The sequence below is a fragment of the Gopherus evgoodei genome, chromosome 9 (genome assembly GCF_007399415.2).
Source record: "Gopherus evgoodei ecotype Sinaloan lineage chromosome 9, rGopEvg1_v1.p, whole genome shotgun sequence".
Taxonomy (NCBI): Eukaryota; Metazoa; Chordata; order Testudines; family Testudinidae; genus Gopherus; species Gopherus evgoodei.
The window spans coordinates 46366904-46380270 of record NC_044330.1 but is presented as its reverse complement, the minus strand read 5'-3'; the positions used below and the strand labels follow the sequence as shown (position 1 = coordinate 46380270).

The 13367-nt window shown below is 43.9% G+C and overlaps 1 protein-coding gene across 6 annotated transcripts in view; it reads left to right on the top strand.

Annotated features, from left to right (window-relative positions):
* The first annotated feature begins 3380 nt into the window (after positions 1–3380).
* YEATS2 (YEATS domain containing 2) overlaps positions 3381–13367 on the top strand; it is a 73676-nt gene continuing 63689 nt past the window's right edge. For 4 of the 6 annotated variants that reach the window (XM_030574554.1, XM_030574556.1, XM_030574555.1 and 1 more), the window contains exons 1-5: positions 3381–3442; positions 3956–4239; positions 5587–5704; positions 9736–9833; positions 9939–10031. In XM_030574554.1, coding sequence (XP_030430414.1) covers positions 5605–5704; positions 9736–9833; positions 9939–10031 — 291 coding nt within the window. In that variant the 5' untranslated portion in view covers positions 3381–3442; positions 3956–4239; positions 5587–5604. The remainder of the gene's footprint in view (positions 3443–3955; positions 4240–5586; positions 5705–9735; positions 9834–9938; positions 10032–13367) is intronic. The other 2 variants (XM_030574553.1, XM_030574552.1) reach the window with 2 other exon arrangements.

The following is a 13367-nucleotide window of genomic DNA, read 5'->3' as shown; positions in this document are numbered from 1 at the left end:
AGGGGATTGGATCTGGACTCACCAGAAATTGGTGTGGGAAAGGAGGGGGGGATGGTTAAATTCTCCTTGTGTTAAGATCCAAGGGGTTGGATTGGTGTTAACCAGGAACTTGGTGAAAAAGCCTCTCAAGGCTGCCCAGGGAGGGAAAGGTTTTTGGGGGACAGGAAGTATTCCAGACACTGAATTTCTGGATGGTGGCAGTGTTACCAGATCTAAGCTAGTAATTAAGCTTAGAAGTGTCCATGCAGGTCCCCATATCTGTACCCTAAAGTTCAGAGTGGGGGAGGAACCTTGACACAAGTGCTAAAAAATGAGACAATACTGGTCAACAGTGGAAAACAGTCATCACAACACAGTGGTTACCTAACCACTGTCCTGTTTTTGTATGCTTCATGTCAGAAGACAGTTTAAGGAGGGATTGGAAGGACAATGAACTAGCTTTGCAGATATTTACAGGGAGCTCCTCCCATGGGTGGGGGACAGCATGGGAGAAAGCAGAAAGGTGTACAGTTTTTCTTTGGGGAGAACTCGTAGTGCAGAAATACAAGCCTCCTCTAACTTGATCAGCTCTGGAATAGATACATACATTTTCCAGAATGATGAAAACCTTTGTGCTGCCTGGTGTCTTCACCAGCTCTCCCTCTTGACAAGAAAATATAAATTACTATCCTTATCTGAAATGTATCATCTGTCTCCCCTACTTTCCAATAAATACATTTCATATGATTCCAGTTTATGCTGCTGATCCTTTTAAAGAAAACATATCCCATGTTGTCAGCCTTAAACCCTTTTAACCAGCTTCGCAAAATGACTTCTCTTTGGCCTGGTCTGCACTATGGGGTTAGGTTGAATTTAGCCACGTTAGGATGATTTAAAAATGAATGCGTCCACAAAACCAACCCCATTCCGCCAACCTAAAGGGCTCTTAAAATCAACTTCTGTGCTTCTCCCTGGTGAGGGGAGTAGCAGTAAAATGGACTTTACTGGATTGAATTGGGTAGTGCGACTGTATTGGCCTCTGGGAGCTATCTCAGAGTGCTCCATTGCGACCGCTCTGGACAGCACTTTGAACTCTGATGCACTAGCCAGTTACACAGGAAAAGCTCTGGGAACTTTTGAATTTAATTTCCTGTTTGGTCAGCATGGCAAACTCAGCAGCACAGGTGACTATGCAGTCCCACCAGAACCCCTATCATCTCTGTCTCTGAGGTTATCGCAGATTAGAAGGCAAAAAAAATGCACTCGTGATGACATGTTTTCCAAGCTCATGCAATTCTCCCACACTGATAGGGCACAGCTTAATGCATGGAGGCATTCAGGGCAGAAGCCAGGAAAGAACTGAGTGCGAAAAGCAGAGGCAGGATGCGATGCTGAGGCTAATGGGGGAGCAAACAGACATGATGAAGCGTCTGTTGGAGCTGCAGAAAAGCCAAGAGCACAGATCCCTGCTGCATCCACTGTATAACTGCCTACCCTCCTCCCCATGTTCCATAGCTTCCTCACCCAGATGCCCAAGAACATGGTTGTGGGGTGGAGAGGTTCTGGACACGCAGTCACTCCACTCCAGAGGATGGCCCAAGCAATAGAAGGCTGTCATTCAAACAGTTTGATTTTCAGTGTGGCTACAATAAGCAATGTGGCCTTGTCCTTCCCTCCTCCCCCACGTCACCCAGATTACCTTGTCTATTCTCTCTCTCTTTTTTTTAAATTAATAAAGAAAGAATGCATGTTTTCAAAACAATAGTTACTTTATTTCGAAGGAGGGAGGGTGGTTAGCTTACAGGGAATTAAAATCAACAAAGGGGGCAGGTTTGCTTCAAGGAGAAACACACACAACTGTCACACCGAAGCCTGGCCAGTCATGAAACAGGTTTTCAAAGCCTCTCTGATGCACAAGCACACCTTGCTGTGCTCTTCTAATCACTCTGGTGTCTGGCTGCTCAAAATTGGACGTCAGGCGATTTGCCTCAACTTCCCACCCCACCATAAATATCTTCACCTTACTTTCACAGATATTATGGAGCACACAGCAAGCAGCAATAACAATGGGAATGTTGGTTGCGCTGAAGTCTGACCAACAGCGCCAGCGAGCTTTTAAACATCCAAAGGCACATTCTACCACCATTCTGCACATGCTCAGCCTATAGTTGAACTGCTCCTTACTACTATCCAGGATTCATGAATGGATTCCCCAAGCTTGTCGCTGGGGAGCAGGAGAGCAGAGTTGCAGGGGAAGTGGTGGAGCCCTGCACCATGCCCTGGAGGTTGCTAGGAGCTGGGTAGGGAAGACTTTTCCAGAACCCCTGGCCAAGCTACATGTCTGAGGACAGTTAGCAGTTCTACTGCACCGTCTGCTGCCTGCAGCATCCAGGAAGACCAGTACAGATCCCCTGAGCTTGTTGCTGGGGAGCATCAGAGCAGAGTTGCAGCGGAAGTGGTAGATGACGACGGTTAGCAGTCCTACAATTGTCACTGCACACCGTTGATTCTAGTATGATCCCAACAATACAAAGCTGGATTAGACATGGGACAGGTCAAAATCAGACGTCTGGCTGGCAGCCCTGCACATAAGCCAAATGTCTCTTTTCTGAGCAAAATATTTACTAGTTTCCACTCTGCCTTTCAGACAAACAACAAATCCCAACGTCTCCTAATCCCTCCAGCCTCTTCCAGCAGAGTTCCTCCTGCTCTCCCCAAATGCGGGTACTGATCGCTTTCAGAGGGGAAAAACTATGAGAGAGTGGAGCCGTTATTTTTAAAAGAACATTTCACTTGATCAGTGTGTCCCTTGGTTGTAGCAGGTCAGCCAGAGTGAAGGAGGCAGAGTTAAAAAGTGATAAGCCAGGCTGCCGATGGCTCGTTGACAGACGCAGCAAGATGTTTACTCCCGAGAGAGAAACTGCGATAGTTCCCTTCAAATCAGTCTCCTGTGTGACAAGGGCGCTTTGCCTTCCAGGCGCTGTGCAGAGCCGCCTTACCCCTTGCAGGGCCCTTCCTAACACAGAGACTGGGTCCCAAACGCGACCCTGGCCACAGCCCGCCGGTGTCTGTCGGGGGCTTTTCCTGACCCGTCCCGGGGGTCTCCAGCTGGGCAACTCGAAGGTCACCCAGGAGCAGCGGCCCCGCTGGAGAACGCCTGGCTGCGGCCCAGGCCCCAGCAGGTCAGGAGAGACCGGGGCCGCCCTCGATCTGCCCGAGCCACAGGCGAGCTGGGGCTGGCAGCCGCTCAGCTACGCCCGGCCCGCGAAGGCCGCCCCGCCCCTTCGCCGCCGTCCGCCTGCGCGGCTCCCGCCCCTCGCAGTGACGGGCGGCCGGAGCCGAGCCAAGCAGGTCGCTGGGCTGATGGCGGCGGTCGCTGCGGCGGCGGCTGCTGCACAGGGCGGCCGGGGGCCGCGCTGAGCGCTCGGGGCCGGCGGAGGCGAGCAGCGGACCCCGGCAGGCGGTGAGGCTGCCGCGCGGGGCTGGGGTAGCACGGCGCGGGGACAATGCGGGGGCGGCCGCATGGCTCGGGGGCAGCGGGCGGGGCCTGCCCGGCGCTCTGCCCCCCGTCCTGCCCTCCGTGCAGGCTCTGCAGGGGCAATAGCCCCCAGGCCGCTGCCCTGCACCAGAGGGCGCCCCGGCTCCAGCCCCCCCTCTTGCCCCGGGGCTGCGGCAGAGCTAGCTCCCCCCTGAGGCTGGGTCGGACGCGGGTCGGGTCCCTGAACGGGCAGGGGGGTTGCGGTACGTGTAGCTGGGGGGATGCGCGAGCCCATGAGCACCCCATAGCCAGGAGACACAAAGGTGGCACGTTTGCCTCCTCAACGGGAGACCTGAGTGGCGGAGGAGGGTCATGCCCTGTTTGCGAGTAGCCACGTTCTCCCCAAATCCAGGGGTCCCGATGACCGCGTGGGGCCCTCGCTCTTTCCACATAAAGAGCACCTAAGAATTTTTCTTTCCTTTCTCATTTCAAATTCAGGTCTTGTCTACCCTGCAAACTGTAAAGGCACCTGGAAGACTAGTGGCTACACAAATCACAATTGAAAGCTGAGGAATTGAAAGAAAATAACTTTTTTATTCTCACTGTTTAAAACGGCTTTTGTTAATATCCGTTTAACTGTAGCAACAAAGAGGACAGCTGTTTGAGATTCAACACTCCACTCCTTGAAAAAGGGCAGAGAGTTTAAAACCTTCATTGGACACCTCCCACACTCCCTAGCAAAGGCAGGGGAAACCAGACTTTACATTCCTGATATCTCAAAGGTAAAAAATAAAAGCACGTGCAAAATGTTTCTCAACTGTACCTGATTGTGAAAGGCACTTTTTTTAGACGTAGTTACAGCTGACATAAGCATACTTGCTGTCATATCATTTTTTGTGTAAATTATTGAATGAGAAATGCAGACTTCTATGTTAAAGCAAATCCTTACATAATTTCAGATTTTTAATGTCTTGTTTACATGGGAAACTTTTCTAGTTAATACAAGTATAACTCACTTTGTGAACTCTCTTATTCTGGAATAAGAATGGCTTTTTTGGGTTTAGTTTAAACCCCATCCAAAGCAACATAAGTGAAACTGGAAAAAGGCATTCTCGTTCTGGAATAAAAGTATCAAATTGGAGAGTTATACTTGTATATCTGCGGTGGTTTACATTCATACCCCAACTCATACCTGTATAACTTTCCTAGCTTTTTCTTCTGGTGTTGCTCTTTTTTTTTTAATCTTTGTTGCATATTTGGACCTCAGCAGACTCACAATTATGCTTGCCCAGTTTGTTGATACCAAAGAATGAATCAATTTGCGTTGTACAAATTACTGTATAATAATTAGATGATAAAGAAAGGGCATGACAACTAACATGCTGCTGATATCCTAGCTTTACTAGAATTTGGTATTAATCAATTAATCCAGACAAATGTGGATGTTCACTAAACACTGAAGAAGCAGAAACTTCAGTGATAAGGGATTGAATGATTCAGAGGACTAGAAACAGGATTTGGTGCCTTCACTTTAGTTGGTAGCGAACATCCCTCACTAGCTTGTGGGAGAAAAGTTGGTAGTCTCAGATTACGTCTGACTGGGCAAATGTCCCTATTGTAAGTCCATTACAACTGGCTTCTTTGTTAGCAGTCTTGGCGAAGGGGCCAAGAAAAAAAAAGCATGGAAAGCGAGCTCCACTCTCACCTGTAAAGATGTTCCCTCCAGGTGGGGGATGAGCTATCTTGCATTGCTGTAGCTGTTCAGTGGCAAGACAGATAACGTCCGCTTTCTGGCCTGCCATCTCAGTATAAAATTTACTTTTAAAAGGTATTACTGACTGTGTTTGTAGAGAGAAACAAATCTGGAGGTGGAGCTGCACTCTTGGATTGTATAGTAGAATGTAACAAAATTGAAACAGGAACGATGCAGAGTTTTGGGACCAGCTGAGCAGTTCGATAAATCACAACTAGGAGCAATAAGGGAAACAACCATTCAAAACATAGCCTTTCCTCTCTTACTATTTGTAGGGCAGACTTCCCCTATTAAATCATGTGACTGCAGAGGCCTGAAGTCAGTTTGAATGTCAGTGTGGGTAATAACATATGAGATTCTCTTTTTCTCCTGTCAGTGAAGCAATCAAACTACCATGTCTGGAATCAAGAGAGTGATTGAGGAGAAGGACCCGGACTATGAGGAGATTTCAGTCACACATCCAAATAAACGTCACAAAGCAGCTGAACAGTCAGGTAGGAACTCTCCGTCATGGAATCTTACGGAAGATAAAACTCTTCATATACTGTATCCTGTGGAAAACTGGAGGCATTGAGCTTTATTAGCTGAACAGACAAACTAGCATTACATTAGAGTTACAGTGACTACAGATGATAAGGAAGCAAATAATGAATGCACAGAATCTGGGAGAATTCTTCTGTCGGCTTAATGCTGTCTGTACTGGGGCTTATGCTACATCTCTGAAGGGTGTGTATATTTTTGCACCACTGAGTGATGTAGCTAGACGGACCTAAGTTTTAGGTGTAGACCAGGCCTAAGTAAAGAAACAAGGCAGTGCTGACAGACAATGCATAAGCTCACAGGATGTAATTGTATAGCAAACCATAGCTGGGAAGAGAAGGTTGTTGCCAATGTTTAGAGGTCTGACTCTTGCAGAAGGGTAGACAAATGATCATAATTCTGGGCAGGTGAAGCCAATGAAGTGAAACTTGGAGAAGCCATATAGGGGAGAGAGACATGGGAGAAAGAGGCAGACAGGGAAGGTAAAATTAATAGAGGAAAGCTGGATGGATGGAAGAATACAGTGGAGAGTAGGGAGGAAGCAACAGGATGAATGGGTTTTCATTCAGCACAATGGAAAATGCTCAGTTTGGGAACAATCCTATTGCCTGGCAGCTCTGGACAAGTTCAAGTGTTCTCTGGGCAAGAGAATGTCACAGGTTGTGGAGTGGGCTGAGCAGCATCAGGCATAGCAGCTCTGAGCTGCTAGTGGGAGGGCAGGGGATCAGAGGGGATGAGTGGAAGTAGAGCAGAGGGAACAGAACTGTCTCTGGGATATGAGGAAGCTAAGGAGCTGGAGCAGAGCAACAGAACTGAGCTGTTGGGAGGGGGAAAGATGTTGACAGCTATATAAGTAATGCCTTGGAGGTGAGACTAGGGGAAAGTGCACTACTGGGCATGTCTGAGGCAGGGATTTAGTTTGAATGTACTTGTCAGGTCTACTTCATTAAACTGGTGCAAACCTCTGTGTGGACAGTCTCCTAAATCTAGTTAAACCTGGATTATATTGATTTTTAACTTAATTTGGTAAGCAGTCAGTGTCAGTTTAGGAATGTTTGTTTGCACTGGTTTAACTAAGTTGGGTTTTAAATGGATTTACATTAAACTAGTGCAGCTTTGAATATAGACAAAATTTGAATGTTCTGATCCGAAGTTTGGGTGAGTGGGCGGAGGAGAGATTGATCTGGGCTTTCAGCTACTGTCAGTTAACTTGAACCCAGTTACTTTTCCTGGAGGGTACTTTAATTTTCCAGCCAGGCAAGAGTGCCGTGTTCCATTTGTAACATATTGCAGAAACTGAGTTGTGGGCTGATGTGATCTCCTTACGGGTGCCCTTAACTCCAGCTACATCAGCCCAATTTGTGGGCACCGTATTTCCCTGATGAACTCACTCACCATTGTGGCTGAAGTCTCTAACTTTCAGTTTCAAGGAGAGTAACTCTTAGTATTTGAGGTTTTGCAAAAATTAGATGTTGCTGTGCTGAGACTTGCATTAATGAAAGACTACCCTGCCCTTTATATCCAAAGTTAAATTACTTTGACATGTGGGTGTCTTACTGTGATACCGAGCATCTGATGCCCCATACTAGCGATTAAGGTGTTTGAGTGGGTCTCTGGTATCACAGTGAACTATAGTTCTAACTGATCATTGGGCAGTAGTGAGTAAAACTCCCCCAGTTTCTTTTTGTGAACCATGTTAGTTAAATTGCAGTTCAATCACTTCCATTTGCAGAGAGGCAGGGATATTATCCACATTAGCAACAAAAGGATTTTGAAATAGTCGATCACCTGTGTGTGACATTTAATTCAGAAAATCTGGCTTCAGAATTCTCATCCAGGAGGTCCAGTAATTTTACCATTTGGGCACATGGAACTGGAACACTAATGTTTTCATCCCAACTAAGTTTTTCACAGGAAGGAAAGTGAGATAGTGTTCCTCTATTGTCGCAAGAGTTTTGATTTTGATTTTGCTTGAAAGGCTTTCACATTTGAGTATAATGGGAAACAAGCCTTTTTTTTTCCTTACAATTTCAAATTGAGATAATTCAAATGGCTTGTTAAATCGGATCTGAGAGTTCAGATACATTTTTAGACTACTCATTCATGAAAATACTGATTTCATTCCACAAGGTGAAGAAAAGTTTGAGCACATTTCCACGATTAAGCCAATGTACCTCACTATAGTACATCACATCCTCGTATTCTGAATCAGTTTTCTTCAGGAATGTTTGAAATGAGCAGTGATTCAACCCGGGTGCTCTAATCGAGTTTACAATGGCCTCCAATTTAGAAGTTTTCCACACTGAGAATCATGGTGAATAATACAATGCAACGCCATTGTCCTTTCAGCCAATTAGTCCAACCTTGTGGCTTACCACGTTCTTAGTGCTGTCCATTGTTATTGGAGCAAGCTGATTCCAAGACAGACCAAGTTCCCTAATAGTATGGGCAAATCTCCAAAACAAGTCTTCACCAGCACTTTTCCCATGAAGTGTCTGGAGCGCCACAGACTCCTCAGTGACTTGAAATGCCTTATCTATTCCACGAATGAAAATTAGCACCATCAATAATGTCATTGCTTTCATCCAAAGTCATTGAAAAAAATCTCACAATTTTGGATTTTCTCACAGAGCTGTTCTTTTAAATCTTCACCAATCTCTTCTGTTCTTCAAGTAAAAATCTGGTGAGGCAGACTTACTGCTTCAATAAGATTCCTTTTGTCAGGACACATTTCCTCCATAACCACATTCATACAATTTTTTATGAACTCCCTATCAGAAAAAGATTTACATTTAGTGCCCAGTATTTACACAATATGGTAGCTTGCCTTCACTGCTGCTGCATTCTCTTCTTCTTGTATTCTTAGCATTTGCTGTAAACTTCCAATCGTTTTTCAAAGACATGATCTTTGTAGTTCATTGTGCATCATACTTTTCTCTGTGTTTTGTGTCATAGTGTCTCTTGATGTTATATTCCTTCCATTCGGCAACTCTTTATTTATACATGAGACATAATAATTTGCCTTGATGAGGACAAAAAAGAATTGATGGGTCCACTTACCTTGAAAAACATGACATTCAACGTTCATTTTCCGTTGTTTTTGTTGGAGGCATTTTCACTCATCATCTGCATTTACCTGCCAATCAAAAGTATTGCATCTGTGGCAGACTACAGCTAATCTGTGCATGTCTGAAGGTGTCTTCCTGAATTTTTGTAGCAAAAATCACTAAAGAAGTATGTGTTTAATTGGTCTGGTTAGTCTACAGCTGAGCTGTGAACGCAGAGTATTATGTACAGGCTTGTGCTTATATGAAACATGACACTTTTTTTTAATTAAACCCATTCTTTATCACATTTTTTGTTGCTTCCTTGTGTAAACTTAAAATGATATATACATGACAAGAAAGGCTAATAAATCAGCCGTTAATATATTATGTTGAAGCAGGCCATGGACCTTATGAAATGTTCTGGTGGGCCAAAGGTTGGGCAGCCCTGCTGTTTATCATAGTAGGATGCAGCCTTCCCTTTCCCATCTATAGACTTCCTTTTTGGTGTGTGTGTGTATGATTCTGCCCTTCATCCTCTCTGTATTGTATTTGCATATTGATGTGTCTGTTGTATTCTAATGACTATGTTGCAGTGTGTGTGGCATTTTTTTCTCTCTTAATATTTACTTCTTTTCAGATCTCATAGTAAACAATGTCTCATGACTCATTTCCCACCTCAGTGCTTACAAAAATAAAAAAAAATCCTTGTAAAAACCAACTTATGTACGTATTTTAAGAGAAATTATGTTCTGGTGCAGACCAGAAATAAAAACAAATTGGCACTCAGTGCTCGAGATCTCTTCCATTGTGTTGTGCTCAGTTACTGTAACCTATATTTTTCCTCCTTTAACATTTTCTTTTCACGTAGGACCTTTAGGATTGAACTATAAATCCTTGCCTCTGAAAACTTTTTATTTTAATGTGCTTTTTTTGAACAGCTCGAGATGCTGCTGTACAGAAGATTGAGACAATTATTAAAGAGCAGTTTGCTGTTGAAATGAAGAATAAGGAACATGAGATTGAAGTCATAGATCAGGTATAAAGGTCTCTCTCTTAAAAGGAGAGAAGTTAGAGAATCAGGAAATATTAAAAAGTGCTGCAATTGCAGTGCTTTATAATACAGTTTCTCTTCTTTTTATAGCGCCTGCTTGAGGCAAGGAGGATGATGGATAAGCTTCGTGCCTGCATTGTGGCTAACTATTATGCTTCTGCTGGTCTCCTTAAAGTTGGAGAGGTAAAAATTTATTTTTGGAACAATAAGACTGGAGAATATTTGCAAAGTTAGACTGCATAGTTTAGCCGCTGTGTAGCTTTCCTATTTTGCTTTTGTGGTACAATCGTAAATGCTTGAAAGCTGAACTGCAAAACAAACGTGGTAACTGAATTGCATGCAACTTGTGCTGCCACATAACAGGCTGCAGGGACATTCAGCACAGACAGATTTTAACTACGCCGTTAAATTCTTTTATTCCAGAAACGCTGTTGCCGCCTCTCTCTGAAAAACCATCACCACCCTTGTTTAACTTTCTGAAATTTAGTGTCTCGTCTAGAGTGCTCATTAGTACACAGGACTTTGCAACAATTAATGAATTTATCTGTGGAGTACTCTTTAGAATAGGACAGTATTATCCCATTTTACAGATGAGAACTGAGGTAGAATAGGGATTAATGATTTATCCAAGGTCACACAGAGAATCTGGGAGACTTGGGAGCAAAAACCCAGATCTCCTGCGTCCCAGTCAGTGCCTTAAATTCAAAACCATCCTTCCTTTCACACACGGAGTCCACTGTATTTATGACTTCACAGAATGATACCTGCAGTGAACCAGGGAGTACCAGGGAGATGTAATAGATGGGAGAAAATGAATTTAGAAGCAGCTAGTTAAAACTTACTTCCATGCTATGTGCCCCTATGGGCTAGCAAGTTGGAGTGTCAGGATATGTGCCTGGGTTTAACCTAAGTTTTGTTTTTAACTTGCAGTTCACCTTTAAATTGCTAATATTTGGATCTGAGTTCAAATAAAGAATGGAATTGCTGTGTCAAACTTCAGGCATGTGGATGGAAACCAGTAGGTTTGCCTTACCTGCCTAGAGAATACACAGATGCATGGTTCTACTCAGCAGGGATTGCTTTTGTTACATTAGTATCCTATTAGCACTTTCAAGAGGCTTTTTAACGTTTTTTATTTTTAAAATCTAACTTGCTTTTTGCCTCTTCAAACACATGTTGGTCAACTGGTGTGGGCAGAGAATTTGGTGGTGATGGGAGGAACGTTTTTTCTGGATTTCTGTGTTGACTATTCTGAATGGCTGAACTACTTCTGATCTTCAAGTGCTCCCTCTAGTACCAGGGGGAGGCACATTAGCAAGGGGTTTGTGCTGCCCCCCTCCTGCTTTCTGTATCTGCTCTATCAGATAGAGAGTTTTTTTCCCAATTTATCTATGTCTGACATGCTTCAGAAATATTACATTCACTTCAGAAGTTACTCTTATTCTTAAGATATCTTCACAAAAGTACAGCTATGGTCCCTGTTTTTTTTTCTACAGCTTTTGAGTTTGTGCTGGGTGCTGAAGTTCGGGTACATTTCTGATTGAATTCGAGTTTCATTCAACAGGTCTAACTTGCATGTTGGCTAAACCAAAGCTCCTTTAATTTTACAAGGCTGATAGATTTTTTTGCCATCCATGCAATGTTTTTAAGTAAGAGTTAATACCAGTTTGGTTTTATCAGCAGCTACCATAGTTTCACTTTTATGTCTAGTAAAGTGTGTCAGTCTGTTGTAGTTTAATTCATTGTGTTCACTTTTTAAATACCTATGAACTTCCAGCAAGTTGTGTTTACAACTTTATTGATCTGCTGTAATTTAAAAACAAAAAACAGTTTTTCTGACCATGTTAACTTACTGCAGTACAGATGGGTTTTGAAGTTTATGATTAAATATGGTTTCAGTTATTTACTTAACTTTTTTTCCTGAAAATTAGTATAATCTGTTTGCTTATAGGAGAACAAACAAAATGGGTTTTTGGTTATTTGCTCTTTTGATGCACAGAGAAGGCCCAAAAGTTTGTTCATGGAATATTTTGTGGGTAACTGGAGAAATAGTAGGATTATTACATCGCAAATACCATGGAAGTCAAAGGTCAGGATTCAGGAGGGGAAGAGATTGCCAGTCAGAGTCAATTTCTACACTAGCACTTTTGTCTGTGTAATTTATGTTGCCCAGGGATGTGAAAAAAACATCCTTCGGAGCGACATAAGTTACACTGACAGAAGCACCGGTGTGGACAGTCCTCTGTTGGCAGGAGTCATCTCTCCCACTGACATAGCTACTGATGCTCTTTGGAGGTGGTTTAATTATGTCCACGGGAGAGATCTCTCCCATTGGCATACAGTGGCTACACGAACGCTCTTACAGCAGTACAGCTGCATTGGTATAGCTGTGTCGCTGTAAACTCACTATTGTAAACGTGGCCAGACTGTCTGAAAAGTTTGTTTTAATTAGTGAGTATTTGAGGGAAGTGATTATTCCCGTCTATTAGGCCCTGGTGAGGCTACATCTGGAGTATTGCATCCAGTTTTGGTCCCCCCGCTACAGAAGGGATGTGGACAAATTGGGGAGAGTGTCCAGCGGAGGGCAACAAAAATGGTTGGGGGTTGGGGCACATGACTTATGAGGAGAGGCTGAGGGAACTGGGCTTGTTTAGTCTGCAGAAGAGAAGAGTGAAGAGGCATTTGATAGCAGCCTTCAACTACCTGAAGGAGGAAGGAGCAATGGTCCCAAGTTGCAGTGGGGGAGATCTAGGTTGGATATTAGGAAACACTGTTTCACTAGGAGGATGGTGAAGCACTGGAATGGATTACCTACGGAGGTGGTGGAATCTCCATCCTTAGAAGTTTTTAAGGCCCAGCTTGACACATCCCTGGCTGGGATAATTTCGTTGGTGTTGGCCCTGCTTTGAGCAGGGGGTTGGACTAGATGACCTCTTGAGGTCTCTTCCAAACCTAATATTCTATGATTCTATTTAACGCAATTTCCTAACAAACAGTTGGGAGGAAAGAGCTTTATTAGCCATGGGATTTTTTGGAAACACTGGAATGCTCCTCACTGCCCCTACGCGCTGTTGAAAATCCCATCCCCCAAAGATTCAAAACCCCCACCTCCTACCTCTTCAGTTCAGGGCTGAGAAAATTATTACTCCAGCTCGCTCTCTCTTCCAAGGAGACCTCCTTGATGATGCAGTTTTATATGCTAAAAGTTAAATGCAAGCAGGAAAAAACCTCCAAGGCTGCCTTTATACATAATAAAAAAGCCAAAAGAAGGGCATTAATCCATTGTTGTCCTTTGCAGGTCACCTATAAAGGGACTCTGTTAAGGAAGGTAGGTCTAAGATGAGATCTAGTATGCCTGGTTTGGTTTGCAGGCATGAGCAAGCATGTGACTCGTGACCCTCTGATTACATTCTGTGAGCAGGCAGGGCACTGATGCATGCAACTTGTCTCTCATTCATTTGAAGAATGCCAGTTGTATGAAGAAGAGGAGTCTAATGCATTTAAATACCCTGCCTGACC